This window comes from Protomyces lactucae-debilis, assembly GCF_002105105.1.
Source record: "Protomyces lactucae-debilis strain 12-1054 chromosome Unknown BCR37scaffold_13, whole genome shotgun sequence".
NCBI classification, from domain to species: Eukaryota; Fungi; Ascomycota; class Taphrinomycetes; order Taphrinales; family Protomycetaceae; genus Protomyces; species Protomyces lactucae-debilis.
This window is the reverse complement of record NW_024468005.1, coordinates 183123-207481: the sequence shown is the minus strand read 5'-3', so window position 1 is coordinate 207481 and position 24359 is coordinate 183123. Positions and strand designations below refer to the sequence as shown.

Genomic DNA, 24359 nt, shown 5'->3' with positions numbered 1-24359 from the left:
TTGATTTATACTACTAGTTCTGCTGTGCTAAAGCCCCTGCTTCTACCAAGTCTGCTTTGTGCTGATCAACTGCTCTCATGCCCCGGCTCTAGCCATGTCCTTTGGTGATTTCAACATCCCCTTGCCAGCCAAGCAGTCCACCCTCGACCAGCTCCAGACGTGTATGGTCATCGACTTGAAGTGTTTTCTCTCTGACACATAGTGGGATATGCTAGCTGTGCAGTCAATCATATATTCTCAGGCAAACCTGCGAATCTACAAGCTGTATACCGCTCTACCATCTTAAAGCCAGGCTAATGCTAGCCAACGATACCCGTCTCAAAGGACGCCCGCTTCAAGATCTACAGCAGGCTAACACTTGTCCTCGAAGACACCTCTCAAAATTACAACCTCTCCAAGACCGCAAAAGGCTACGACCTCCTCGCTGTACGCCCAACATCAGAAAAGACGCTCCAATACGCATGCACACAAATGGAAGTCGACATCATCTCCATTGATCTCTCTCAACGTCTTCCATACTACCTCAAACACGCCACTTTGGGCAGTGCCATCTCACGAGGTCTCTTTATCGAAATCGCCTATGCACCCAGTCTTACAGACATGTCGTCACGTCGTCAACTTCTCTCCAATGCAAGTGCCATTGTTCGTGCATCGCGCGGTCGAGGACTCCTCATTACTTCTGGTGCAACACAAGCACTAGGTCTTCGCTCACCCTACGATATCATCAACCTCGCCACCTTTTGGGGACTCTCACAAGAACGTGGTCGTGAGGCGTTAGCGGAAAACACGAGGCGTGTGTTGAAAAAGGCAGAGACGCGGACGAGTGTGTATAAGGGTGTTTTGAGAATCCCTGAGACACCGGAAGACGTGTGGCCAGTGGATGAGGAGGAGGAACAGCAAGAGGTGAAGTCGAAGCAGACGAAAGAGGAGAGGCAGAGTGGGAAGCGTGCCGCTGAGGCTTCCCAGGGCGCGACCTCCACGAAGAAGCAAAAGAGCGTATAAAGGTCATTCCAGAGGACGCAGGGTACTAGAAATTTGGGTCCCTGCACTCGTTCAAGAAAGCTTTCCTCTGCGACCCTCTAGCAAGGGCGCACCGCTGGACTTAAACTTTGTGCCGGCTATTCAGCCTAGGCGTGTCACGCAGCGTTGAAGCAAGAGCCAAAAATGACGCGAAGGTCAGGAAGGCGTTGACTCTATGCTCATTCCCATCTATAGTATGCTCATGCTATATTATCTACATTCCACCATTCGTCTCTTCGCCATTGACGAGATCATCCAAGTCAAACAAAGTCTGATCAAACTCTTCCTCCAGCGCATGTCCAATAGGCCAGCTCCTTCGCTCTTCAATCACCTGGCGAACAAGCAGTAACAGTCGCTGAGCATGGTCCATACACACTGGTATCACTTCATGCTGTAAGACAGCACGAGTCATGCAGGCTTGAGCGAGTGCAAGACGGCACTGTAGTAACTCCTCTGCAGGATTTGCTTTTCCCTTCAGCCAATGAGTTTGCTTGGTATCGAGCTGTTGCGCCAAATCGAGGAGCGTCTCGACCTCTGCCTTGCCGAGTGCATTTGTAGGGTTCTGCAAGCACCGATCGATACACTCGGCCAGGATAGAAGCAGCTTGCGCATAATTCACATGCAGCCAGTGTTCTTGCCGCAGTAATTGCCTGGCGAGATCAATCATCAGTGCTGCTTTTTGAGGGTCACCTTGTATAGCCTTTGAGAGCGTCTGATCCATGACTTTCGCGGTCGCCTCCTTCTCCACACAGTCTTTGCATTGACATACAAAGAGCTTGTTGTCCATGAGATACGCTATCCGCTCGTCCCGTGGCGTGTATGTGAGTTTTGCATAGCTCCCAAAGAGAACTTCCCCTTTTGCTATAGGCCGCAGTGCAATATGTTTGGCGGTGTCAAGTGATGTGCCATCCCGGAGTGGTCGCGTTGATGCTGCTACGTTGGGACAGAAACAGGCATGTGAGATTTTGGCGCCATCTGTCAAGAGACCAATGGTCATATCCTCTAGCTCATGCGCATTCGCTGTCATGACTAGAGAGAAATTGATGAGCTCTTGGTCTGAGAAGTTTGCCACTTCTGTGAGATCTGCTTGACGCTGACGGAGCTGACGGACACCTTGTAGAGCTGCTCTGTACGCTACGGATGCATTCTCAGCAGCAGTCGTGATGTGAGGCACATGAAAGCGCTGCATGAGCTTAGATCGTTTCTGCTGGTCATAGCTGCAGAAGTACAGCATGACGATGGCAGGCTGGTTCAAAGTCATGAATGCTCTTTTACGCCTGTATAGCTGATGAGCATTGAGCGTCTGTTTGGCCTCCGTTGCAGCTGGATCAAGTCTGTAGTGGACAAGACAGGCTGGTTCTTCATTGAGGACGAGCTCTCCTGCTCTGAAGTCTCGAGCAGCGACGGCACATTGGCCAAAGCTGGGATGGTCTATGAGCAATATGGCAGGCTCCATCGCCCTGCATGAGCTGTGGAGTAGCAAGTAACAAGTAGCAAGTAGCAAGTAGCAAGAAGACAAGTGGATAAGTAGCAAGTAGTCACTCGTGTGCGTACAGTAGAGAACTGCACGTGCTGGTGTGATGCTGGCTGTCATTTGTCTCACGCTCTCCCACAGCGAAGGGGGCCGGGAAGCAAGAGAGAGAGAGAGACAAGAGACAAGCATCACCGTCCAAAGCACTCAAGCAGCTTTTGCTATACCTCCGTCGCCGATACAAGGCCCAGCAGGCGCATATAGTCTCAGCTCAAGAGACCACACACACGGCATGGAGGCCAACACACCCGCACAGCAGGCAGGAGGATCGCCAGCGGTCAACCCAACCCAGGCACCACCCACAGAGCCTGCAAGCGCGCCTTCACAGCCCGCAGCGGGGCCTGATACTCAGCCAGTCGTGCAGGATATAACGGCTCCATCTGCTCAGCAACCTACAGCTCCTGCAGCAAGCAATACAACGTCACAAGCGCAACCACCCACACAGGCACCTCCACAACACACAGGTGACGAATCGGCGCCTGCAGACGCGAGTATCGTCCCTGTTCCTGCGCCGTTGCCGTATTTCCAGCAACAAGAAAACAGTGCAAGTGCTGTGCCTTTGCCTAGTTTTGCCGTTGCGACTGCAGGGAGTACAGCAGCAGGTTTGATCCCAGCACCGACATCAGCGCAGGATGACATAGCAGCCGCGAAGCAGGAATCACCTGTCGCTTCAGCAAGACGGGAGACTTCACCTGGCACTGATACATTTCCTGCGGTGGACGGTTCGTTGCAGGCTCCTGCGTCTGCTGGAACGGCTGCTCAGACACAAGCGCAGCAGCAACAGTCAGCAGCAACGCAACAGACTATTCTTCAAGCAGCACAGAGGGCGGCGGATCAAGGCTATCGTCCACTCAACGTCAAAGATGCGCTTTCGTACCTCGATCAAGTCAAGATTCGCTTTTTCGATCAACCGGATGTGTACAATCGCTTTTTGGACATCATGAAGGACTTCAAGTCACAGAGGTACGTTTTTAAGAATCACTGACATGTCGCTAACGTTAGTATCGATACTCCAGGCGTCATCGAACGCGTCAGCACCCTTTTCAGAGGACATCCAGAGCTTGTGCAGGGCTTCAACACGTTCCTCCCACCAGGCTACCGTATCGAGTGCTCGTCTGACCCCTCTGATCCCAATCCGATCCGTGTGACGACACCTCAAGGCACAGTTAATCAGGTGAATGGGCAACATGGTGGGCCGACTCGATTCTCTGCACCGGTCGCGCCTGGATCGACAGCGACTGGTCAGGGAACATGGCGTACAGATGATCAGTATGCACAAAACGCAGCGTATGGTATGACGATGGTCAGTCAGGCCGCCAACCAGGGTCCGCCCTCCAATGGCAGTACGGGAAATCTGGGCAACAACGGCAATGGTGGTGAAAAGAAGCCAGTTGAATTCAACCACGCCATCAACTATGTCAACAAAATCAAGACGCGCTTCTCCAATGAACCCGACACCTACAAACATTTTCTCGAGATTCTACAAACATACCAAAAAGATGCACGTCCGATTCAGGAGGTGTATAGTCAAGTCACAGAGTTGTTTAAAGGGGCTCAAGACTTGTTGCAGGATTTCAAGCAATTCTTACCGGAAAACAATGCAGGTGCGAGTGCTGCAGCACGGATGCCAGCCGTCGGTACGTTTGCACCACCACAACAGGCAAGTGCCCCAACTGCTTCATCGACGCGTGGTGACAAGAAACGTAGACCTGCTGCAGAGCCTCAACGTGGATCGGGTGCAAAGAAGGGAAAGTCTACGCATAGGCAATCTGAAGCACAATCGCAACAGCAACATGCTCAGCAACAGGGGCAACAGCAAGGACCTGTATCACCAAATCTACTGCCCAGCGCTCCGGAACCACTACATGCGATGCATGCGAGGGCGAGTGCGAATGTCGAGGAACTTGCCTTCTTTGAGCGTGCTAAAAAGTACATCAACAATAAGGCCACAACGGTGGAATTTTTCAAAGTGTTGAATCTGTTCACGCAGGAGATTATTGACAAGAATACACTGGTCGAGCGGATTGATGCGTTTATTGGGCAGCACAAGGATTTGATGGATCAATTCAAAAAAATTGTGAATTACACGGGTGCTGATGAGACGTTTGAGAATTTGCCAGCGACAACGAGACCCAAGGTTGATTTGTCGCTTTGCAAGGCGTTTGGTCCGTCGTATCGACAACTGCCAAAGTCAGAGACACTTTTGCCTTGCTCTGGTAGGGATGATATGTGCTGGGAAGTGCTCAACGATGTATACGTGTCACATCCGACGTGGGCCTCTGAAGATGCTGGTTTCGTTGCGCACAAGAAGAATCAGTATGAGGAAGCTCTTCACAAGATTGAGGAAGAGCGGTACGAGTACGACTTGAACATTGAGGCGAATCTACGGACAATTCAGCTGCTTGAGCCTATTGCGCAGCGCATCTCGACGATGATGGAGGAGGAAAAGAGGCAATTCAAGCTGCCACCTGGACTCGGAGGTCAATCGATCGCCATTTACCAAAAAGTCATCAAGAAAATATACGACAAGGAACGTGGGCAAGAAGTGATTGACCAGATTCACGAGAACCCTGTTATTGCTGTGCCTGTTGTGTTGAAGAGACTCAAGCAAAAAGACGAAGAGTGGAAGCGTGCGCAACGTGAGTGGAATAAAGTATGGCGGGAAACAGAGGCCAAGAACTACTACAAGTCGCTTGACCATCAAGGCGTCTACTTCAAGACAATCGACAAGAAGAGTATGATGGCGCGTAACCTCATCAGCGAGATTGAGACACTTCGCCGCATGCAAGCTGAACGACGCGTCTCACCTGCTGCGCCGCGTCCTGCATTCCAGTATGAATACAACATGCGCCACCACGACATTTGCATTGATATCAGAAATCTCCTGACAATCCAGATTGAGCGCATGTCTGTCTCTGCTGCAGAACGCGAACGCATGTTGACGTGGTCAACGACTTTCATTCCACTCTTCTTTGGCATCGATGCATCCACCATTGTTGAAAGTATTGGCGGTGAGGCAGAGAGCTTGTCAAGACCGACGGGTGGTGTCAGCACACGCAGGAAGAAGGCTGGTGAAGAGGTTGATTTGCTCAAATCCATCATGAAACGGACTCGAGAAGCGGTGCATCGCAGGAATAAGCAATCTGCAGACGGCGAGACGCCTGAACTCGAATCACAACCGCCGTCGCGTGTTTCGACGCCTGCATTGGATAAAGACTCGGATGCTGATGCTGAAGCAAGTCAAGATACACCTATGGTTGATGAGGAGGAGACACCGGATACCGAAGACGCTATCAATCTAGCTGCGCAAGAAACACGTGTTTGGACGGAACTCAATACGGATCCAAAAACAAAAGTCGCAGGGACGATTGTTCAACCGGCCGATGATGCACCTGAAGCGGAGCAACGGACAGTCTTCAACTTCTTTTCAAATTCGGCATTTTACTGCTTCTTGCGGTGGTTCCAGATGGTGTATGATCGCTTGGCGACACTCAAATCTCTCGAGGAAGAGGTGACGAGGGAGCTCAAGCTTCGAAAGCCCAACACCACAGCTGTGCAGCTGGGTCTTGTTCAAGCACGCATGGTTGCTCTTGGCCTTGATTTTGATGATGATGCGAATCATTATCAGCAGCTCTTGGCCCTTGCTGAGCAATTGATTGAAGGGACAACGGATCAAGCGTCGTTTGAAGACATGCTTCGATACATCTATGGTACCAAGGCTTTCAAAGTCTACACTATTGATAAGCTGGTTGGCTTGATGGCGAAGCAGATTCAATCGATCGTCAACGAAGAGAAGAATGTCGCGCAAACACAAGCCTTCACGAAGGACCGCGTCAAGCAAATCATTACCCCGCGAGAACAAATCATCTACCGTATCCAGACTGAGACGACCATTGGCCAGAATGAGCAGCTTTATCGACACGAATGGAACAATGCAACGAGAGTCTTGCGCATCCAGCATGTTGGCAAAGATGACGCCTCGTTGGCAGATGCAGTGACCAAGGAAGAAGCCTGGAAGTACTACATTGATTCATGGACTATTGCAAAGCCGACGTATGGTGTTCCACAGGATAGTGTCAAGCCGTGCTTGGATCGCAATCTGCAACACTTTGTGGTAGGCGAAGATGAGGCTGCCATGTCGGAACGTTACCAGGACGCACGCTTCATTCAGAGCCACTTGCAGATGAAGGTTTGCATCAATACCTACAAGATCTTCTATGTGCCACATACGGAGGATAGGCTGTTATTGCGCGGACCCAAGGCGGCGTATGCAACGCAAGAGGCAGCTGAGGCGAGCATCAAGGAAAAGGCGGAGAAGTTCCATGCACTGGTTGATGAACGGCTGCCGGCTTCTGTGAAGAAGCTTGGCGAGGAGGACCAACTGGGCCGCGTCTTCAAAGCGCCGCCAGAGGAGGTTGCAGCAGATGCGGCCGCTGATGTGGAGATGGCAGATGCCTGATGCGTTCTCTGTGTGTGTTCCGTCCAATCGGATCACTTGTAAACTGTACGTACTGGAGCAAGCATGTAGTCATGGTGCATTTGTTAATCTAGAATCTTTGTCCCTGCTGTTCCAAGTCGACGAGAGAGAAGGACGATTGCGTCGCGAATAAGACATCAAATGCTCTCACTCCTCGTCAAACTTCTGGACGTGTAGGTATGGCTGGTCTTGAAAATGACTCAACGGCAAGACTGTTGTTGTCTGACAGAGCACTACTCGGGCTCGTCCCATGTATAGACAACCTTGGAAGTCAGGGGTAAGTTACCATCTGAAGCGCTCATTTGCCACTGAAGAGGGCGTCCATTCAATTGAGTTGCAACTCAGGGACGAGAGTATTGCGCTGTGCATTTGGTGGGATGAGTGAGTTGACCTGCTCACCAATAAATCTATTAGGTCAGGTGGATTGAGGTGAGGAAGGCTCAAGTGATTTGCTCCCCTGGATCCTCAAAAAGTAATGGGGAGAGCTCCTCTTGAAATATCAATGACATCAACGAGTACAGTCAAGATTGATCAGGCCATCTACAAGCCTCACTAGTTACAATGGCTCTGTCATGAGACCAAATGATCTGAAGAGACAAGCAGATGCTCAATTGCCCTCGCAAGCTGGTGCAAAGAGAAAAGACTTCGGTTCCAGGCAGCCTGGCAAGTCTAGCAATAAACAAGAGCTGCATAACGACCGCTACTACATCCGCATTCTCAAGCTTAAGCTGGTCAAGCACTGCTTGACGGTCGTACTCACCATCGCTACAGATCTGGGAGAGTCTAGCTATCCTCATGCTCAACAGCTGGCAGTAGAGATATGCTCAAAAGCCAAGACGCAGACAGAGACGGCCGAATGGGCTGGCACGCATGCTGTTCAGACGATCAAGGTCAATGATGTAGCGCAAGACCGAGATATTGTCGTCCATGTCAGGCCTGTTCCCCAAGACCATTACATCTCAGCATGTAGTCAACCTTCAGCAGGGGCTCTGGATCAACAAACAACCAGACATGTTGCTGGCCTCGACCTCATCGAATCGACCAGAGAGACCATTGCTTCACATGTATGGGATGGTGGCGTCTTGCTTGCTGAGCGTATCGCAGGAGGACAAGAACTTGAAAAAGCCGATCGCGTTCTAGAGCTCGGCACAGGCGTCGGTCTCGTTGGTCTTGCCATTGCAAAGCGGCATCCAGGAGCTCAAATCACACTGACAGATCTCGAAGCTGCCCGAGGACTCGTTGAAGCCAACATTTCTGCAAACAATATACGGCAATGTACGTTTGAAGCACTAGATTGGGAAGCTCCGCGAGGCGTTGCAGACTTGGATTGGATAGTCATGGCAGATGTCACCTACAATAGCAGCTACCACGCTTCACTTCTTGCTACGGTTGCAAAGCTGAAAGAAGCAAGTCCGCAAGCAAGACTGTTGTTTGCGTCCAAGAACCGGCATGTGGACGAATTGGCATTCATGGGTGCGCTCAGAGACAGGTATACGCTAATTGCCGAGCACGTCTATACCAGTCTAGGAGAGCTGGTGCAGGGTGATTTGAAAATTGGACATGTACAGATATTGCAGCTGCAGTGACGCGGCTTGTTCATAGCAAGAGACTCTAGACCTGGTCGAAAGAGACAAGACTTGCTCTCCTTCTCGCCCGTGACACAACCCGTGACACAAGGGAAGGGTTTTGACACAACTATCTTACCCCCGAGAATGCAATGTCTGAACGACTGATCTAGAGATTCTGTACAAAACACACTTGGTGCACTCGACAAGAAGCCACGAAGGAATGCAAAATTGGATTGGATAGCGATGGCTGACGATGACTACAACAGCAGTGACCAGGCTCCCTTCTCGCTACGCCGATGCAGCTGGAAGGAGTCCACAAGCAACACTCTGGACTCATGTACCGCCGTGCGTAGAATTGAATAAATGGGCTCAGAGACAGGTAAACGCTCGGTATTGAGCACGTCTACACTAGAGGGACGGCCCGGAGTGTTTACTGAACATGTACAGATGCAATGACCATGGACGCGACGCGTTTATAGCTCCCGCTTAAACAGAAGAATCCACGGCTCCGGTTGATGCGTTTCGTAGTGTTTCCAGCCGAGACTTTGAGTGATGCCGAGTCCACGCCATTCATCCTCGTGCAAAAGTCGCAGTGTGTTGGTCTCGTCGTCAAAGTAGTCCTTTGGAATGGCCTTGAGCATAGGTTTTGGAAGGATAACGTGCCGGTACTCGAAGTAGTCGTCCTTGTAGCGATTGCTGTAGTGTATCTCTGGCTGGAATTTGAGGAACGTCTTCTGCTCCTGCTCAGAGAGCTTCCTGTACTTGCGGGAGGACATGATGGGTGGTGTCTTGGATTCTGGTCGCGTCTTTTTCCAGACACAACACGACAAGACCCAGCAGGGCAAAGCAGCAGCATGAACAAGCGCATCAGAGACGACACACAGGCAGCCAGGAAGAAGCTCAAGACGGAGGACGGCGAAGAGCCAGTAGGGGACGAGCTCGACGCTCTCGTCGCAGCCGTCGATGGCCTCAAACACCTCGGCAGGGCCATTGCGCCGCCATTCAGGAAGCTGCCGCCGAAGCAGCAGTACCCTGACTACTACCAACTCATCAAGAAGCCCATTGCCATTGAAAGTATCCGTCAAAATCTCAAGCAGGGCGAATATTTGACCCTCGACATGCTCAAGCAAGATCTGCTGCAAATGACCAACAACGCGAAGCGCTACAATGAGAAGGGCTCTGGCTTGTACCTCGACGCAAAGCTCATTAGCAGTCTGGTCAAGACGTGGGGAGGAGGGCAAGCTGCGCCGAGCAGTAGTGATGACGAAGCCGCCCCGTTGACGATGAAGCAGAAGATTGCGTGGATCCTGCAAAAGCTGCACCAGGTCTTCGATGGCGAGCGGCGACTTGCAGAGATCTTTTCCGTGCTGCCAGACAAGGAGATGTATCCAGACTACTACAAGATCATCAAACGGCCCATCTCCCTCAAGGAAATCGACAAGGACAACAAGCGCGGCAACTACAAGAACATTGACAAGTTTGCTGATGACCTCGAGCAGATGTACACCAATGCGTTGACCTTTAACGAAGATCAGTCTATTGTTGCACAAGACGCAAGAGCACTGAAAGAGCTGTCTGACAAGCTGATTGCTGATGTGCGTGCGGATACTCTCGCTGCACCAGCGCAGCCCGTCAAGATCAAGTTCAAGACACAGCCGGAAGCGTTGCCAAGGGTCCGTATGTCTGCACCTCAAGAAGCCAAGCCAGCTCCTGTCATACAAGAAAGCACACCGGTTACAGCACCTATGCAGCGCCAGCCATCGCTGCAAAAGCAGCAGACGCCTCAGCCCCGAGCCGTACCACTCTCAAAACCAGCAACTACAGAAGCAGCAGTTGTGACGTATAGCAACAGTGGTGCGCCTCTCATCAAAAGCCTCCATCTCTCTACACCCAGTATGGCGCCGCCGATGCACCTGGCCCTCGCAGGCATTCAGGGTCATGCAAGCCAGCTCTTTACATGGACATTGCCAATCTCAGGCAACGTTCTCTCTGTCGCGCCATGTTTGTCGGAACGTGACGTACAGCTGCGTGTGCTTGTCAATCGCGCGCAAATTTCATCAACACGCCGCTCAGACGATGGTGAAGTCTATGAAGCACGTCTGAGTACTGGTGCGAATTGTATTGAGTGCATCGCTGAGGCAGATGGTATGGAGGATCCACAAGAGGCAGAGGAAGAAAGTGGACGGACGCGGTTGAGAGCGCAACAACATGCGCAGGCGAGACGTGAGAGAGAGCGGATTGTGGTATTGGTGTATGTGCGCTAAAAGAAACGTGCGAGGGTGCGGTGGATGTCGTCTGGCAGGGTCCCGTCTTCGTAACCTTGTGCGAGGTCTGCGAGGCTGCCAGGAAGGTTCAATACAGGAAGCGCTTCAGTCTGTTGGATTGCAGGCGGTTGAGCGAGTGCTTGAAGGACAGCGACATCTGCCATGGCGATTGCTGTTGCGTCAGGATCCACTTCATAGACGCAGCGCTGCAGGAAGCTCTGCACAGGCGCTCGAGCGAGGAAGACGACGTGCTTCTTTGACTGGCTAGCTCTTGCCCGAACCTCTCTTGCAATCGCTTCTTCGTCAACAGCCGCAAGCAACACAAGTGAGATGGAGGCACTTGGAAAGGTGACATCTGCAGGCATCGTCTTGGTATGGTCTATCCAACGCAGCGTCCAGCCCGTCTTGTGCAAGAGCTGCTTCCAGCCATCATCGATCGAACGCGCACAGAGTGCAGTAACCATCTATAGACAGAGTTTCTCAAAGTATGTAGTTGCCTGTTGAAGCGCCTCATCCGTCTTGTCGGTTTCTGTACCAACGCCCTGACACGTTTCGCCCTTGCCGCCAGCACGTCCACCGACTAGTGCTGCCACTTGAGTTGCTACCTCAGTGGCGGAACCAGGCATCTCCTTTGGTATCAGAACAGCATGCATCACCTTGCCTGCCTCCTCAGCAAAGACATACAATCCCTTGTTCTTGTACTGCTTCTTGACAAAGTTGAGTGCTTCGCTCAGCGCCTTCGGATTGGCGGAAACTGGCACCTTGCCCACCATGAAGGGAGCAGAGGGATTCTCCTCAAAGTACGCCTTGACAAACGCAACAGCCTTTGCATTCTCCGCCTTAAGCTTTTGTTTTGCCACTCCAGCAACTTCAGCGGCGAGTGCATTGAATTGCTGCGTCAAAGCGTGTTTCCTTACAGCAGAGATGGACAGCCCAGACAATTCGACACCCACCTCCTTGAGTGTTTGTTCCTTTTGCGGTGTCAATGCCTGCTTCCCAAGCTGCGCAAGCCGAACTTCCATGTCATCCGCAACACGCGTCACCTCAGCTGCTTCCTTGCCCGTGACTGCAATGATGCGACGAATGCCCTTGGCAATACCACTTTCTTCAATGATGATAAAGTGCTTGATATCCTGTGTCGTTGCAACATGCGTACCACCGCAGAATTCAATCGAGTAACCAGCCCATTGTGCATCTGCAGGGTTTGCCAGGACAGCATCTAGATCTGCACCCACAGACACAACGCGTACAGGATCAGGGTATGTTTCACCAAAGACTGCGCGCACACCGGCAATTTCCTTGCCCTTGGCGAGTGCTACCTCGCGCGCAAACACCTTGAGGTTCTCCTTGAGCTTTGCATCGCAAATGCGTTCGACCTGCGTCACCTCCTCAATCGACAATCCCTGCTTGTGGGAAAAGTCAAACCGGAGCTTTTCTGGTACAACAAGCGAACCACGCTGATTGATACCATCGCCCAATACTTCGCGCAAGGCAAAGTTGAGAATGTGTGTGCCGGTGTGGTTGTTTTTGATGGGCCAGCGACGTGTCTCGTCGTATTGAGCAACAACTTGATCATCAAACGAAAGGCTTCCCTCCGTGAGAATACCTGTATGAAGCACATAACCAGCATACACTTGCGTATTCTCGACTTTGAATGAAGCTGGCTGACGACCATCATCGCCGTCAATGACAAGCCTGCCTGTGTCATTTTCCTGTCCACCCTGTTCTGCATAAAAGTTGGTTTTGTCGAGGATGATACCAATCTGCTGTCCATCTGCTTTGCAAGTCTTGACGAATTCACCAGCAACATAGATTGCCTTGATTTTGGCGGAAATATTGCCGAGCTGGTACTTGCTCGAGTCGTCCGTCTTTGTTACTTCCGACATGTGTTCAAGCTTGCCGAGATCATGAACATCCAATTTGAGCATCGATGCGGTACCCTTTGCATTCGCAGCAGCCTCCTTGGATGCATCCTTGGACTTTTGCTCTGCCTTGGCAAATTCTTCTCCATCAACAAGCATACCATTCTCTTCAGCCATGAGCATAGTCAAGTCGACAGGAAAGCCATAGGTGTCATACAGCCGCCAAACCTGCTCGCCAGGCAGTTTCGTACTGCCAGCTTGCTTGGCACTTGCCAAGTACTGCTCAAACAACTTTTCTCCACGATCCAACGTCCGTGAGAAACTCTCCTCCTCCTCATCGAGAATCTCCTTGGCGTCCCCAAACTTGGCAGTCAGCTCAGGGAATGCATGACTCATCTGATCGATGACTGTCGGTGCGAGTGTTGAAAAGAAGCTGCCGATGGGATGGTTGAACTTCTTGCGCACATAACGTGCACCACGACGCAGAATGCGGCGAAGTACGTAGCCGCGACCGTCCTTGTCTGGAGAACCGCCATCTGCAATAGCAAAGAGCAAAGTCCGCACATGATCTGCAACAACGCGGTAGGCTGTGTCCACCTCGCCAACATCAGCCTTGCCAAATTTGCCAGAATAGGGTCGAACGCCTGTAATCTCGGAAATCTTATCAAAGATGGGTGTAAAGACGTCTGTATCGTAGTTACTCGTCTTATCTTGCAGAATAGAAACGAGTCGCTCAAAGCCCATGCCTGTATCAATGTGCTTGTTTGGTAGTGGCCGCAAAACACCGCCGACCTCGCGATTGTACTGCATAAAGACATTGTTCCAGATTTCCAGCACCATAGGGTCATCCATGTTGACCAAATGCGCTGCATTACGTCCACCAAGACGATCAAAGTGGATCTCAGAACAAGGTCCACACGGACCCACCTCACCCATCTCCCAGAAGTTGTCCTTCATGCTCCCAGGCAGAATGTGGTCTTCGGGAACGCCAGCATCCAGCCAGAGCTGCTTCGCTTCAAGATCAGGTCCCAGTTTTGCTGCTTCATCACCGCCAAAGTACGTCACATACAGACGATCTGCAGGGAGTCCATAGACTTTGGTCAATAGCTCCCAAGAAAAGCCGATTGCTTCTGTTTTAAAATAATCACCGAATGACCAATTGCCCAGCATCTCAAAGAAGGTGTGATGGTAGGAATCACGGCCAACATCTTCCAGATCGTTGTGCTTGCCACCTGCACGAATGCATTTTTGCGAATTGACGGCGCGTTTGAGCTTGCCAAAGTCTGATTCGGGGTCTGCAGTGCCAAGAAAGATGGGTTTATACTGGTTCATGCCGGCATTGGCAAACAAGACTATGGTCAGCAATGAATCACAAGATTGGAACATACGGGTTGGGTCATCGTATGGGATGGTTGGCGACGAGGGCACAAACGTATGTCCGCGATCCTTGAAGTACTTGAAGAATGTCTCTCTGACATGCGGCGCAGTCCATGCCGTCTGTGTACTCGCCATGAATGCTTTGCTAGAAAGTTCCCTCTTCGTCGTCGTCGTCGTCTCTTGTGCTGCTTTGAATAAAACTCGACAACGGACTGGCAGGCGTGTGAGCATCCACCTGGCTGGGCGATGTAAGATGCAGCGAGAAGAGCCTGGTCAGAGACGCGCCTCTCTAGCGACTGAGCTGCTGGCGGAGGGACAAGGCGTGGTTGGCAAGCGGAAAGAACGCGACGATGGCGAATATTCACAAGGACAAAGCAAGAGCAAGCGGCCCTTGCTGAGCGATGCCTTTCTCGTATGTCTCTCTATATATGACTGCAAGGCTCACAGCAGGCGTTATCAATAGACAAGCGGAGTCAGCAGGCAAGAGGTAGGTCCTTCAGCATTACGATACAACTGACCTCAGGGGATCTGGACATGCGTGACCCGGCCAGCTTTGACAAGGACAAGCATACGGTCGTCATACAATCGCTGGAGGAGGAGCTGCGTGACATCACACAAGAGGAACAGGAGCAAGAGCCAGCGTATATCTTCAATCTACCAGAAGGTATCGACAAGATGTTTGCAGGGAGAAAGGCGATGCCATCGGACGCTGGATACAAGATATCAGAGATGGGTCCGCCAGAGGCCTCGCAGCTCGTGTTGTACAATGGCCGCCCGGATGAGGTGATTTCTAGGTCGTTGCAGGGCACTAGAAACATGGGCCATGTCGCTGAGAAAGAGCCAGACGAGATGAGCATTTCTGATGCCGCGGATACGATGGAACTTGACTAAACCAGCCTAGTAATCATTCGGTTACATTCGCTCGAGACCTTCGAGCATAACCACGCTGTTGCCGCGAATGACCACTTGGCCTATGCTGACCTTTTCACCGCCCGCCTTTTCTTCTTGCGCATCATCGAGAACGACATTGAGGAATACGTCGTAGCCACGAAGCGTGCCAATCACCTTGCGCGATCCATTCAGCTGTACAAATACCTTTTTGTCCTATTGTTAGCCAAGCATTTACAAAGAGCGCGTACCATGAACTTTTTTAGCTCGGGCGTTGTGGTCTTTGCCATCGTCAAGGTCCGGGCGAGGCCGTGTCTGTGGCTGCTGTATAGAACTCTGGATCTAGACCTTGGTTGTCAACTTGTCGAGCGTAGTTGCGACAGAATTTGAATTTGGACAAGGATTGCTTTCTACAACCACCATGATGCTAAGACGCAGCCTGTTTCTGCTCAATAAAGGGCTGACAAGACGAGCTGTACCCATCAAAGCTCCAATCGCTCACAGATGTCTGTCCTCCACGAGGCTGCTTCTAAAAAAGGGTAAATCTAAAGAGGCCGCTCCAAAAACCCCTCAGCCCACCCTCGATCTCGACAAGCTTCGAGGGCAGTGCCAAGTAGTCTTGGACAAGCACTCAAGGGAACTCTCTGAAATCAAAGTCGGCAGAGATAATGTCGAAGCTGTAGCGGATCTCCGCGTTCCAAAAACCAAGCTGCCAGTTTCAAAGTACGCAGATGTCTTTCAAAAGGATCCACGGACGTATGTTGTCACGGTCTTCGATCCAGATGATGTCAAGCTTGTTGTCTCAACCATTGCACAGTCTGGTCTCGGCTTCAATCCTCAGCCAACACCCAAAAATCCCCAGCAACTGACCATTGCCATTCCACCGCCCACAGAGACCTTTAAAGAGGAACAGGCGAAAAAAATTGCAAAGAAGCTGGAGGTGACAAAGATGATGCTACGTGCGATTCGAAATGACTGGATGAAACGCGTACAAAAGTTGAGCAGCAAAGATGAGATTAAAGACGGCGAGCGCGACGTGTCAGCCATCATCGAGGTGTTTGCCAAAGATGCGGAAAAGGAGATACTGAAGGCAAAGCCTTAAAGCGAGTTCATGCGTATCGGTTCGTTTCGTTGTCGCCTCTGCTTGATGCGGATACTCGCTGCCAGCAACAAGATGATCAGAAACATGGCCGTCAAGTACCCAACGACATTTTTGAAGCCATGTGTGCCATAGCGTGATCTAGACGTAATCGAGCCTTGCAGCTTTCCCACCACAATAGGGCCCACAATGGTCGCAAGCCCAGCAACAAAGGACAAGGAGAGAAAGATGAAGCCTGCAGGGTGCTTGTTGCCAGCCATGTACTTGGCTGCGGCTGTCCAAATAGCTGCATATCCGCCCGTAGTCAAGCCAAAGCAAATGACAAAGCCATAGATTGCCTTGAAGTCTTGTGCAAAGCCAAGAACGAGGGCGACACTCAAGCAACCACCTATACCAGCAATGGGCATGACGTGCCAGAAGGGAAAGTGGTCCGACGCCCAGCCAAATCCAACCAGGCTGACCATAGCAGCAGCATTGAGCAAGACAAGCGCAAGTGTCGATGGTAAGGCTCCTTGGGTTGTGGTGAAGGTCCGGGTATAAGAAGAAATCAGAATGCTGACAGGGCCGTACGCCAGCCGATGGCCCACCACACTGATGGCAAACAAGACAAATGTCCAGCTCTTGCAAAACGAAAAGTCTGGCATGCGAAAGCCAGGATTATGCTCGGAGTGCTTGATACGTGGCCGAATGAATGGAATGGTGAGACCTCCAATCACGAAAAAGCCGCATGCATAGACACGCATGGCTGTTTTGAAGCCTAGACGCTCGAGCATGACTCGGAAGAGGAAGGGAAAGAGAATGCCACCAGCAGAACTGCCACCAAAGATGATGCCTGATGCAAGGGCTCGACGCTGAGCAAACCAATCCGTCAGATGAACAATAACGGGAAAGTATAGAGCCGACGAAGCGATGCCAAACAGGAAGCCTTGCAATAAAATAAGATGCCAGATGCGAGTAGCAAAGCTGGAAAGAACAAACGCAGCTGCGGTGGCTACTAATGCCGTCCACATACTGATTTTGATAGTCGTGGGATACGCCTTGTACACGGGCTCGAAAACGATGCCTAGACAATACTGAAGGCCAGACCCTATTGTTCCAACAGCTGAAATGGCTAGTGGGTTGGCATTCTGAAACAGAGGCAGCTTGGCATCTTGTTCTGATGGAGAAGCATAGTAGTCTTGTAAAACTCCAAAAGCAAAGGAATAGCCAAATGCAAGGAACTCAAGCACAGAAGCAGCAAGAATGAACGTCCAGGCCTCAATTGAAGTGTCTACAGCTGGTGCTTGCTGGCGATGATTCTCATCAGTATCCGGCGGGCCTGTAAATCTCATCCAAGCCGGTACTTTGTACAATGGCACTTTTCGACATGAGATCTACCAATGCAGGGACGAGGATAAGATCTCGAAGATTGAGCGTGAGTTTGTTCAGATGGGCGGATATCCTGTCGGCTAATTGCCTCGGTCGTCAACATCACGAACCATTGCAGAGTCATACATCAAAGCATTCTTCCGTTATTCCATCGTTGCTCCATCATGACTAAAACAATCACTGCCGAAAGTATTGCAGAAGACGAGACTGCTTTGTTGCTCATCTCTTTGTCTGCTGAATTCTACAAGCTCAAATGGAACATGGGATCCGGTGGTGGTATGTCCATACAGACTGGACCATACATCTACTTGACGCCATCAGGCGTGCAGAAAGAGCGCTTGGCGCCAGCCCAGCTTTTCGTGTTCCACACTGGAGACACCACTTCAAGTCCATATTGGGCATACCAGCCGGCAGGGATGAAGCCGAGTAGCTCGAATGAGGTTTTCTTATGGCTGCATCAGCACCATGAAGCAAAGTGCGTCATTCACACGCACTCTTTATACTCGAACCTAGCTACACGACAACCTCAGCAAACTAACGAAGATACCTGGTGGACCATCGATAATCAAGAGTATCTCAAGGGCATCCCGTCATATCCTGAATCACATTGCTACAAGAACACAGATAACCTCCACATCCCAATCATTCCGAATAAGCCCACAGAAGCAGAGTTATCTCCTGATCTTCGAGAGGCTGCTCGCAAAAACAAGGTGCCGTGCATTCTAGTCAAGAATCATGGTGCATATCACTTCGGAAAGTCTTGGGAACAGACCAAGATGTCAGCAGAATGTCTGGAATACCTATTTGAGCTATCTTGGGAGATAACGACCAAAAGCTAGAATATATTAAAGTCCATGCCACCAGCACGACTCTGCTGTGCGACTGCATGCCGCATCCGTGCAGCAACATCCAGTACCTTTGCTGGCCCTGGTCTCTTGTCTTGGCTGCCTTCTTCAGCCTGCTTCCTGTGCTTCTTGACTGGCGGCGGCGCAGTACTCTTGATATTACTCGGCGCATCTCGTAGACCAAATGACTTGGCCACATGCCCGAGCTGAAGAGCATGCATCGGGAAACAACTCCGTTCTGCAGAGATGTGTGTGGCATATGCTCTGACGTGAGAAGTATAGGCTCGCTTCGCCTGCTCAACAGTACCAGCCTGGTTTGCAAACTTTTCATACGCCAACTGCCAAGCGGTAGCACCTTCCTCAAATTGTGCACCAAATCCAGCTTTGAGTAGGAATTTGACATTCAATTCATTCAAGTCGCAGTGTAGGGTCTCTCGTATGAGTTCCAGGTAGGCACTTTCGCTCTTGAGCGTAAACAACAGAGCACTACCATTCTTGCCTGCTCGAGCCGTTCGACCGATTCTGTGCGTGTAATCGTCGATCGAGAATGGCGGATCATATTGAATCACATAAGATACTTGCAGATCGAGACCTCGACTGGCAACATCCGTGCAAAACAATAAAGCAGGCTCTTCGGTCGTAGCGAAGGCATGTAATGTAGCCTTCCGCATCTGTTGATCAAGCGAGCCGTGCAGCTTGTGCAAAGTGACCTCGGGCAACAAGGCATGCGCTTTCGATATACTTGGAAGAACAGGCTTATCGTCTTCTGGACCAGCAGCATTACTTCCCGTCATTGGCGCTTCATTGTGCGTGCATGCTTTGAAATGCCAATCAACCGTATCGCCGCAACTAAAGAAGCAGATGACCTTCTTGGCTGGCTTTGGACCGCCAAAGAGCTTTTTCAGGAGTGCCACGAGAGTGACCATGCGTAGCTTGGTTGGAACCACAAGAAACTCTTGCTTGAGTTGTGCCGGAGCTACTGTTCCTGATTGCTGCCGATCAGCTTGCAACTCCTTGTTGCCCGTCTCAATGAAAATAGCATCCCTAAGCGATGTTTGGCCGAGCTCTTCGACGTTCTTCTTGGCTGTTGCGGAACAAATAACAGTTATGCGCCGTTCCGGCATTGCTGGTGCTGAAATACGGCGTCCTTCGCGGTCAGAAATGATTTTGAGAATGTCCACAATCGTCGCTTCGAAACCAAGATCCATGAGTCTGTCGCCTTCATCCAGAATTACCCATGAGATGGCCCGGACATCGAGGTTCTTGGTTGAGTCGAGATGGTCCTTCAAGCGACCAGGTGTAGCAATGACAATGTTTGCACCCTTTCGAAGACGCGCCTTTTCGGACTTCTTCTTTTCGCCACCAATAAGCAGAACAGGCACAATCCAGCGGGCTCGATGTGAATTGAGCAGCGTATCGACAACATGGTAGATTTGCTGTGCAAGCTCTCTAGTTGGCGCTACAATCAAAGCAAAGCATCCACGGTCTCTTGATTGTAGACCCGCTGGTATTTGGCATAGCCGATTGACAATAGGTAGCAGATAGGCAAGAGTTTTGCCCGAACCAGTCTGTGCCTGGATGAACACATCCTTATCGGTCTTGAGCATGACTTGCAACACGCGCTTCTGGATAATGGTTGGCTTCTCAATAGACAGCTTCTCCGACATGGTCGTAACAACCTCGGGAACAATGCCAAGCCCCGCGAACGACGAGTCATCGTTGTTGAGCGGTGCATTACTCGGTGTGATGGCCTCGGGGGGTGATGTCCTTTTCACTGCCGGTTTCATTGCTGGTAAAGGATCATGATAATCGAATAGGGAAGCGACGACTTGTCCTGCAACTCGTGTATCATCTTCCGCTTCTTCCCCTTCGACCGGTGCCTTGCCCTTCAACGCTTCCTGGCGCTTCCTTTTCAGGTTTGGCCTGTAGTCCGTCGACTTTTCTGCTGTAACATCTTGGCTATGGCTCTCGACAGGTTCAGACACAGGCGCGGGCTTCGGTAGTGCTTGTCGCACTCTTCTCGTCTCCCTCTTATTGATCTTTGCTCGGTCTGTCCACCTTCCACCAACGGCCTTGTGCTTCTTAACCACTGGCGTCGTATTGCTCACCAAATTGAGCATCATCCCTTCGTCTGCCATGCTTGCGGCTGTTCAGTATGGCTACAAGACTCATCCATCTTTTGACGTACAGTCGCGACAATAAATTGTGGATCGTCTCACGCTTCCGAATTTCGATTTCAGGGGCGACGTCAATGCACATGCCAATCGACCAACTCTCTCCACAGCTACTATTTGACTAGCTACTCTGGACTTTATGGGCTGGATAATTGGCAGCTCTATAGCGCTTAATGTTGACAATGGAGCACTTCTTGTGCTCGGCGCTTACCCAAAGCACGGACCAAAGGCTGCAGAAGTAAGCGCCACGATATTGACGTAATGCCCTGCAGCTGACCCGAAAGATCGAAGCCTTTGTGATTCAATTCGCCAAGAAGGCTGCAGAGCGAGAGGCTTCTCTTGTTTCTGGAAATGGCTCAGTCATTGGCAATGCGCTCCTCGAGGGTGTTCAACAGGCATGTGGCTCTGAAGCTCTCCAATACCTCTGCAATATTCCAACAAAGCAACGTGCGTTAAGCATCTCACAGTCACTTCTGCTAATATAAGATGGCACTGTCGCAGAAATGACGCATGCTGCCCGTAGTCGCTACTTTTACAATGTTCGCCAGGACCTGATTTCCAAAGCAAATGTGCTCTTTCGCCCTGACCATTCAGCTGCTAACGACAGATTATGATCATCATCTCTGGAGAGAAGCATGGCAAAGATGGATCAATGGTCCATTCAGACACAGTAATGAGCGAGTACACACTCGGTATTGAGCACGGACGCTTCGCTATTCCTGTGGCAACTTTTGGAGGCTGTTCTGAGATTGTGCATACAAAAATTGCGCAAGATATCAAGAAGCGCATGCACCCTTATTCCGCTTTGCCAAACGGACTCTTTGCTAAGCTCGCAGACAAAGAGACTAGCACAGATGAGATGATTGAGACTGTCTTTGATATCGCTGATTGGATTGTCGAACACAAACTTGCAGCTTCATCAAGGAGGTCGAGCATTGCATCTGATGGTGGGGCACATCCATTCCATTCTCGAACACCGTCTGGAGTGTCTCTGCGTGGCTCGGAGAGGCCAAGAAGCAGTAATCATCAGACGAACAAGACATCACCATGAGTTGCTCGTTCTGGGTACCACCGCAAGTACATGTATAGCTTTGGCAGATTTGATTTGTCCATCTCGTGACCGTCATTTGTGCATGGAATCCATCCATCAGCAGGCGCCGGCAATCGTGACACCAGCTCTTCGTTCGAAAGCTTTACATACTCAAGCTCTGAAGAGAACGCAATGAAGGTTGTCGCTCTCATATCCGGCGGAAAGGACAGCTGCTATAATATGATGCATTGTGTTGCGAATGACCATGAAATCGTTGCTCTTGCGAATCTGCATCCTGCTCTAAATGGTAGACTTCTTGCGAGCTATTCGCTTATGCTGACTTCAGACCCAGATGAGATGGACAGCTGGATGTATCAGACCGTAGGACATGACGTTGTACCCATGTATGCTGAAGCTATGGGCTTGCCCATGTTCAGGCAAGTTATCCATGGCACGAACGTTGCCACTGACTTGCACTATACAAAGTCAGAAGGAGATGAAACTGAAGATCTGATGCTTTTGCTTTCCAAGGTAAAAGATGCGCATCCAGATGTCACTGCTGTCAGTGTCGGTGCGATTGCATCCAACTATCAACGACTACGCGTTGAGCACGTTGCCTCTCGCCTTGGACTGACTGTGCTGGCATATATGTGGGAGCAGAACCAGACCAAGCTACTTCAGTCAATGTGTGACAGTGGGTTGGTGGCGATCTTGATCAAGGTCGCTGCAGTAGGTACGGCGTTCTTTCATGATGCACGCTAACAAATAGGACTCTCCTCCAAGCATCTCGGCAAGACGTTGTCAGAGATGCAACCAACTCTGATGCGTCTGCATTCTCTCTACGAAGTGCATCCATGTGGGGAAGGAGGTGAGTATGAAACGATCGTGCTCGACTGCCCGCTATTTATCAAGAGACTCGAGGTGGTGTCGTCAGCAGTTGTCGAGCTTGATGCCGATACTGCGCATCTTCAGCTCAAAGTTGCGCTTCAGCCGAGCGAGTCCCAGCATATGAGGCAGTCTGTCTGGCTCGAAAGCCTTTATCCTCAGCAAGGCCTTGACGAAGAAGGCATAGAACTCCTCGACAAGCTACAAAGCAGTTCATCTAAGGAGGCGGCGATCCCAATTGATTCGCGCGTACAACAATCTATCGACAATGATATGAAGACGTATGGCCACATACGCTCCAAGAGGATTGCCATCTACGATGACAGTCCATCACTAGCAGAACTGCTGCCCGGGCAGAATGATGAGGTACTGTTTTGCTTACTCATTCTGCGAAACATGGGCGATTTTGCCACAATCAATACGCAGTACGCTCAGCTATTCCAGCATGTACATCCACCATCGCGAGTGTGTATTGCTACCGGGTTCACAAAAGATCCGAAGGCTAAAGCCTTGCTGTACACCTTGTCTATTGACAAGACAGATGTTGGCGAGGACGTACCAGCTCAACAAGACCGACGTTTGTGGGTTCAATCTCGTTCGTACTGGGCTCCTTCTAATATTGGACCCTATTCACAGCTTACTCAGAGCAGCGACATTGCCTTCATCAGCGGTCAGATTGGATTGATACCATCGTCCATGGAGATGCCAGACACATTAGAGCAGGAAATTTGCTGGAGCATACACTCTCTGTATCGAATAATGGTCAGTCAAAAGGTGGAAGACTGGTATGGTGTTGTTGTTGGATATGTCCTTGACATGTCCCGGGCGGGCAAAGTTACTCAAGCGTTCCAATCACGCTTCAGAAGGGAAGACATCCAACTATTGATCGTCGAGCTGCAACCTGGAAGCCAGATGCCAAGAGGTGCAGAGATTGAATGGCAGACTCTTCTCTGCAAGAGACAGGGCGACGTGCGTCTACGACCGGGTCTCGCCCCGAAAAGTCAGATGGCCATGTCTTTTTCGACTGCAGACTTGGAGCAGAGTCAAGATCTGTACTGGGACCTGCGGGTGTCGAGAATAATACTGGATGCGCAAGCCATACCTGCTGCCTCTGTCGTTTTTGGCACGCGATAAAGTGACTGCCATCTTTCTGACTATTACGACGTCATTTCAGCCTCTCACAAAAGTATTCTCCGGTACAATGTCGCAACCTAGAGGCGACATGAGTAACGCAGCGACAGCCGGCCCGTCTCTCAAGGCATTGCAATCGCCTTCGCGGCCTCTGGACCAAGTCAAATCACATCAGCGCCATGCGCGCAAAACTTCAAAGATGTCCGGCAATATCCCGCTAGACGACATCGACCAACTCGATGTCACAGGCTTGCTAGGATATCATCACGAAGGCCCATTTGACGCGACATTGGCAGCGCGCCAAGTACCTGGTTATGCGCCCTTGGATGCCGTTCAGTATGGCAACAATCTGGCCATGCGCGCTACTGGTCAATCCAAGATGGATGAAGTCATGCGAGGCCATATTCCACTAGACGGCGTAGCCTCCGTGGCACCAGGAGAGAGGGATAGCACTGGTGAGCTGCTCGACTACGAAGATGAGAATGTTGAGCGCGGCGAGGGTATGGACAATCAAGGCTCTGGAGCACGACCAGCTAGTGGTGTTGCAGATGATGATGTCTCGGAGCTTGGCAAATGGATTGACGGTGATATTAGTGGTTCATCTACACGGCCTACAACGGGCAGTTCTATTGCCATGAAGTCAAAGCACAAGAAGCAAGTCTCCATCGCTGGGGAGCATGGTATTGTCGAGTACGACCCTGAGCTAGACGAGGATGAGGCACCTACGGCCTCGAGCAGTGGGACGACCGGCTTGTTTGGCAGTCTCAAGAAGCGTCTTTCCATCAAGCGTTAGGCATCATATACATAGACATACTAATCAATGCATAATACACGACTGCT

The 24359-nt window shown here is 50.8% G+C and overlaps 17 protein-coding genes across 17 annotated transcripts; 10 read left to right on the top strand and 7 right to left on the bottom strand.

Moving 5' to 3' along the window:
• Window positions 1-94: 94 nt before the first annotated feature.
• Window positions 95-1002, top strand: BCR37DRAFT_393770 (RNase P subunit p30-domain-containing protein; the record flags this gene model as incomplete). Its single annotated transcript, XM_040871357.1, has 3 exons — window positions 95-161; window positions 203-264; window positions 304-1002. The coding sequence occupies 3 exons, from the start codon at window positions 95-97 to the stop codon at window positions 1000-1002; spliced, it is 828 nt and encodes a 275-aa protein (XP_040724299.1).
• Window positions 1003-1059: 57 nt separating this feature from the next.
• Window positions 1060-2589, bottom strand: BCR37DRAFT_68180 (uncharacterized protein). Its single transcript, XM_040872436.1, has one exon. It carries the CDS (start codon window positions 2474-2476, stop codon window positions 1235-1237), a length of 1242 nt encoding a protein of 413 aa, XP_040724298.1. The 5' UTR covers window positions 2477-2589; the 3' UTR covers window positions 1060-1234.
• A 90-nt stretch (window positions 2590-2679) lies between these two features.
• On the top strand, window positions 2680-7476 carry BCR37DRAFT_369309 (uncharacterized protein). The gene is made up of 2 exons (XM_040868312.1): window positions 2680-3514; window positions 3554-7476. Exons 1-2 carry the CDS (start codon window positions 2784-2786, stop codon window positions 7008-7010), a joined length of 4188 nt encoding a protein of 1395 aa, XP_040724297.1. The 5' UTR covers window positions 2680-2783; the 3' UTR covers window positions 7011-7476.
• BCR37DRAFT_67943 (putative methyltransferase-domain-containing protein) lies at window positions 7306-8863 on the top strand. Its single transcript, XM_040872435.1, has one exon. The coding sequence runs from the start codon at window positions 7601-7603 to the stop codon at window positions 8612-8614; it is 1014 nt and encodes a 337-aa protein (XP_040724296.1). The 5' UTR covers window positions 7306-7600; the 3' UTR covers window positions 8615-8863.
• On the bottom strand, window positions 8689-9022 carry BCR37DRAFT_67936 (uncharacterized protein). Its single transcript, XM_040872434.1, has one exon. The coding sequence runs from the start codon at window positions 8931-8933 to the stop codon at window positions 8763-8765; it is 171 nt and encodes a 56-aa protein (XP_040724295.1). The 5' UTR covers window positions 8934-9022; the 3' UTR covers window positions 8689-8762.
• Window positions 9023-9069: 47 nt separating this feature from the next.
• Window positions 9070-9372, bottom strand: BCR37DRAFT_348910 (cyclin-dependent kinases regulatory subunit; the record flags this gene model as incomplete). The annotated part of the gene is made up of 1 exon (XM_040867882.1): window positions 9070-9372. The coding sequence occupies one exon, from the start codon at window positions 9370-9372 to the stop codon at window positions 9070-9072; it is 303 nt and encodes a 100-aa protein (XP_040724294.1).
• Window positions 9373-9450: 78 nt separating this feature from the next.
• BCR37DRAFT_349099 (Bromodomain-containing protein) lies at window positions 9451-10200 on the top strand (the record flags this gene model as incomplete). Its single annotated transcript, XM_040867897.1, has 1 exon — window positions 9451-10200. A coding segment is annotated over one exon (750 nt), but the record flags the coding sequence as incomplete, so codon positions are not given.
• A 1124-nt stretch (window positions 10201-11324) lies between these two features.
• Window positions 11325-14234, bottom strand: BCR37DRAFT_348969 (putative alanyl-tRNA synthetase; the record flags this gene model as incomplete). The annotated part of the gene is made up of 2 exons (XM_040867886.1): window positions 11325-14074; window positions 14111-14234. 2 exons carry the CDS (start codon window positions 14232-14234, stop codon window positions 11325-11327), a joined length of 2874 nt encoding a protein of 957 aa, XP_040724292.1.
• Window positions 14235-14352: 118 nt separating this feature from the next.
• Window positions 14353-14990, top strand: BCR37DRAFT_393763 (uncharacterized protein; the record flags this gene model as incomplete). The annotated part of the gene is made up of 2 exons (XM_040871356.1): window positions 14353-14511; window positions 14550-14990. 2 exons carry the CDS (start codon window positions 14353-14355, stop codon window positions 14988-14990), a joined length of 600 nt encoding a protein of 199 aa, XP_040724291.1.
• Window positions 14631-15368, bottom strand: BCR37DRAFT_381070 (U4/U6 x U5 tri-snRNP complex Sm snRNP core protein Smg1). The gene is made up of 2 exons (XM_040869609.1): window positions 15239-15368; window positions 14631-15203 (listed from the first exon to the last, which is right to left on the bottom strand). Exons 1-2 carry the CDS (start codon window positions 15275-15277, stop codon window positions 15012-15014), a joined length of 231 nt encoding a protein of 76 aa, XP_040724290.1. The 5' UTR covers window positions 15278-15368; the 3' UTR covers window positions 14631-15011.
• A 40-nt stretch (window positions 15369-15408) lies between these two features.
• Window positions 15409-16089, top strand: BCR37DRAFT_388127 (ribosome recycling factor domain-containing protein; the record flags this gene model as incomplete). The annotated part of the gene is made up of 1 exon (XM_040870593.1): window positions 15409-16089. The coding sequence occupies one exon, from the start codon at window positions 15409-15411 to the stop codon at window positions 16087-16089; it is 681 nt and encodes a 226-aa protein (XP_040724289.1).
• Window positions 16090-16247: 158 nt separating this feature from the next.
• Window positions 16248-17375, bottom strand: BCR37DRAFT_337116 (major facilitator superfamily domain-containing protein; the record flags this gene model as incomplete). Its single annotated transcript, XM_040867248.1, has 1 exon — window positions 16248-17375. A coding segment is annotated over one exon (1128 nt), but the record flags the coding sequence as incomplete, so codon positions are not given.
• Window positions 17376-17663: 288 nt separating this feature from the next.
• BCR37DRAFT_334753 (putative methylthioribulose-1-phosphate dehydratase-like protein) lies at window positions 17664-18266 on the top strand (the record flags this gene model as incomplete). The annotated part of the gene is made up of 1 exon (XM_040867156.1): window positions 17664-18266. A coding segment is annotated over one exon (603 nt), but the record flags the coding sequence as incomplete, so codon positions are not given.
• On the bottom strand, window positions 18096-20465 carry BCR37DRAFT_381068 (P-loop containing nucleoside triphosphate hydrolase protein). Its single transcript, XM_040869608.1, has one exon. It carries the CDS (start codon window positions 20435-20437, stop codon window positions 18290-18292), a length of 2148 nt encoding a protein of 715 aa, XP_040724286.1. The 5' UTR covers window positions 20438-20465; the 3' UTR covers window positions 18096-18289.
• Window positions 20466-20571: 106 nt separating this feature from the next.
• Window positions 20572-21570, top strand: BCR37DRAFT_381067 (uncharacterized protein). Its single transcript, XM_040869607.1, has 3 exons — window positions 20572-20920; window positions 20960-21042; window positions 21081-21570. The coding sequence occupies exons 2-3, from the start codon at window positions 20977-20979 to the stop codon at window positions 21522-21524; spliced, it is 510 nt and encodes a 169-aa protein (XP_040724285.1). The 5' UTR covers window positions 20572-20920; window positions 20960-20976; the 3' UTR covers window positions 21525-21570.
• A 125-nt stretch (window positions 21571-21695) lies between these two features.
• BCR37DRAFT_348824 (uncharacterized protein) lies at window positions 21696-23522 on the top strand (the record flags this gene model as incomplete). The annotated part of the gene is made up of 3 exons (XM_040867875.1): window positions 21696-21810; window positions 21850-22236; window positions 22273-23522. The coding sequence occupies 3 exons, from the start codon at window positions 21696-21698 to the stop codon at window positions 23520-23522; spliced, it is 1752 nt and encodes a 583-aa protein (XP_040724284.1).
• Window positions 23523-23610: 88 nt separating this feature from the next.
• Window positions 23611-24312, top strand: BCR37DRAFT_393758 (uncharacterized protein; the record flags this gene model as incomplete). The annotated part of the gene is made up of 1 exon (XM_040871355.1): window positions 23611-24312. The coding sequence occupies one exon, from the start codon at window positions 23611-23613 to the stop codon at window positions 24310-24312; it is 702 nt and encodes a 233-aa protein (XP_040724283.1).
• Between the last annotated feature and the right edge of the window lie 47 nt (window positions 24313-24359).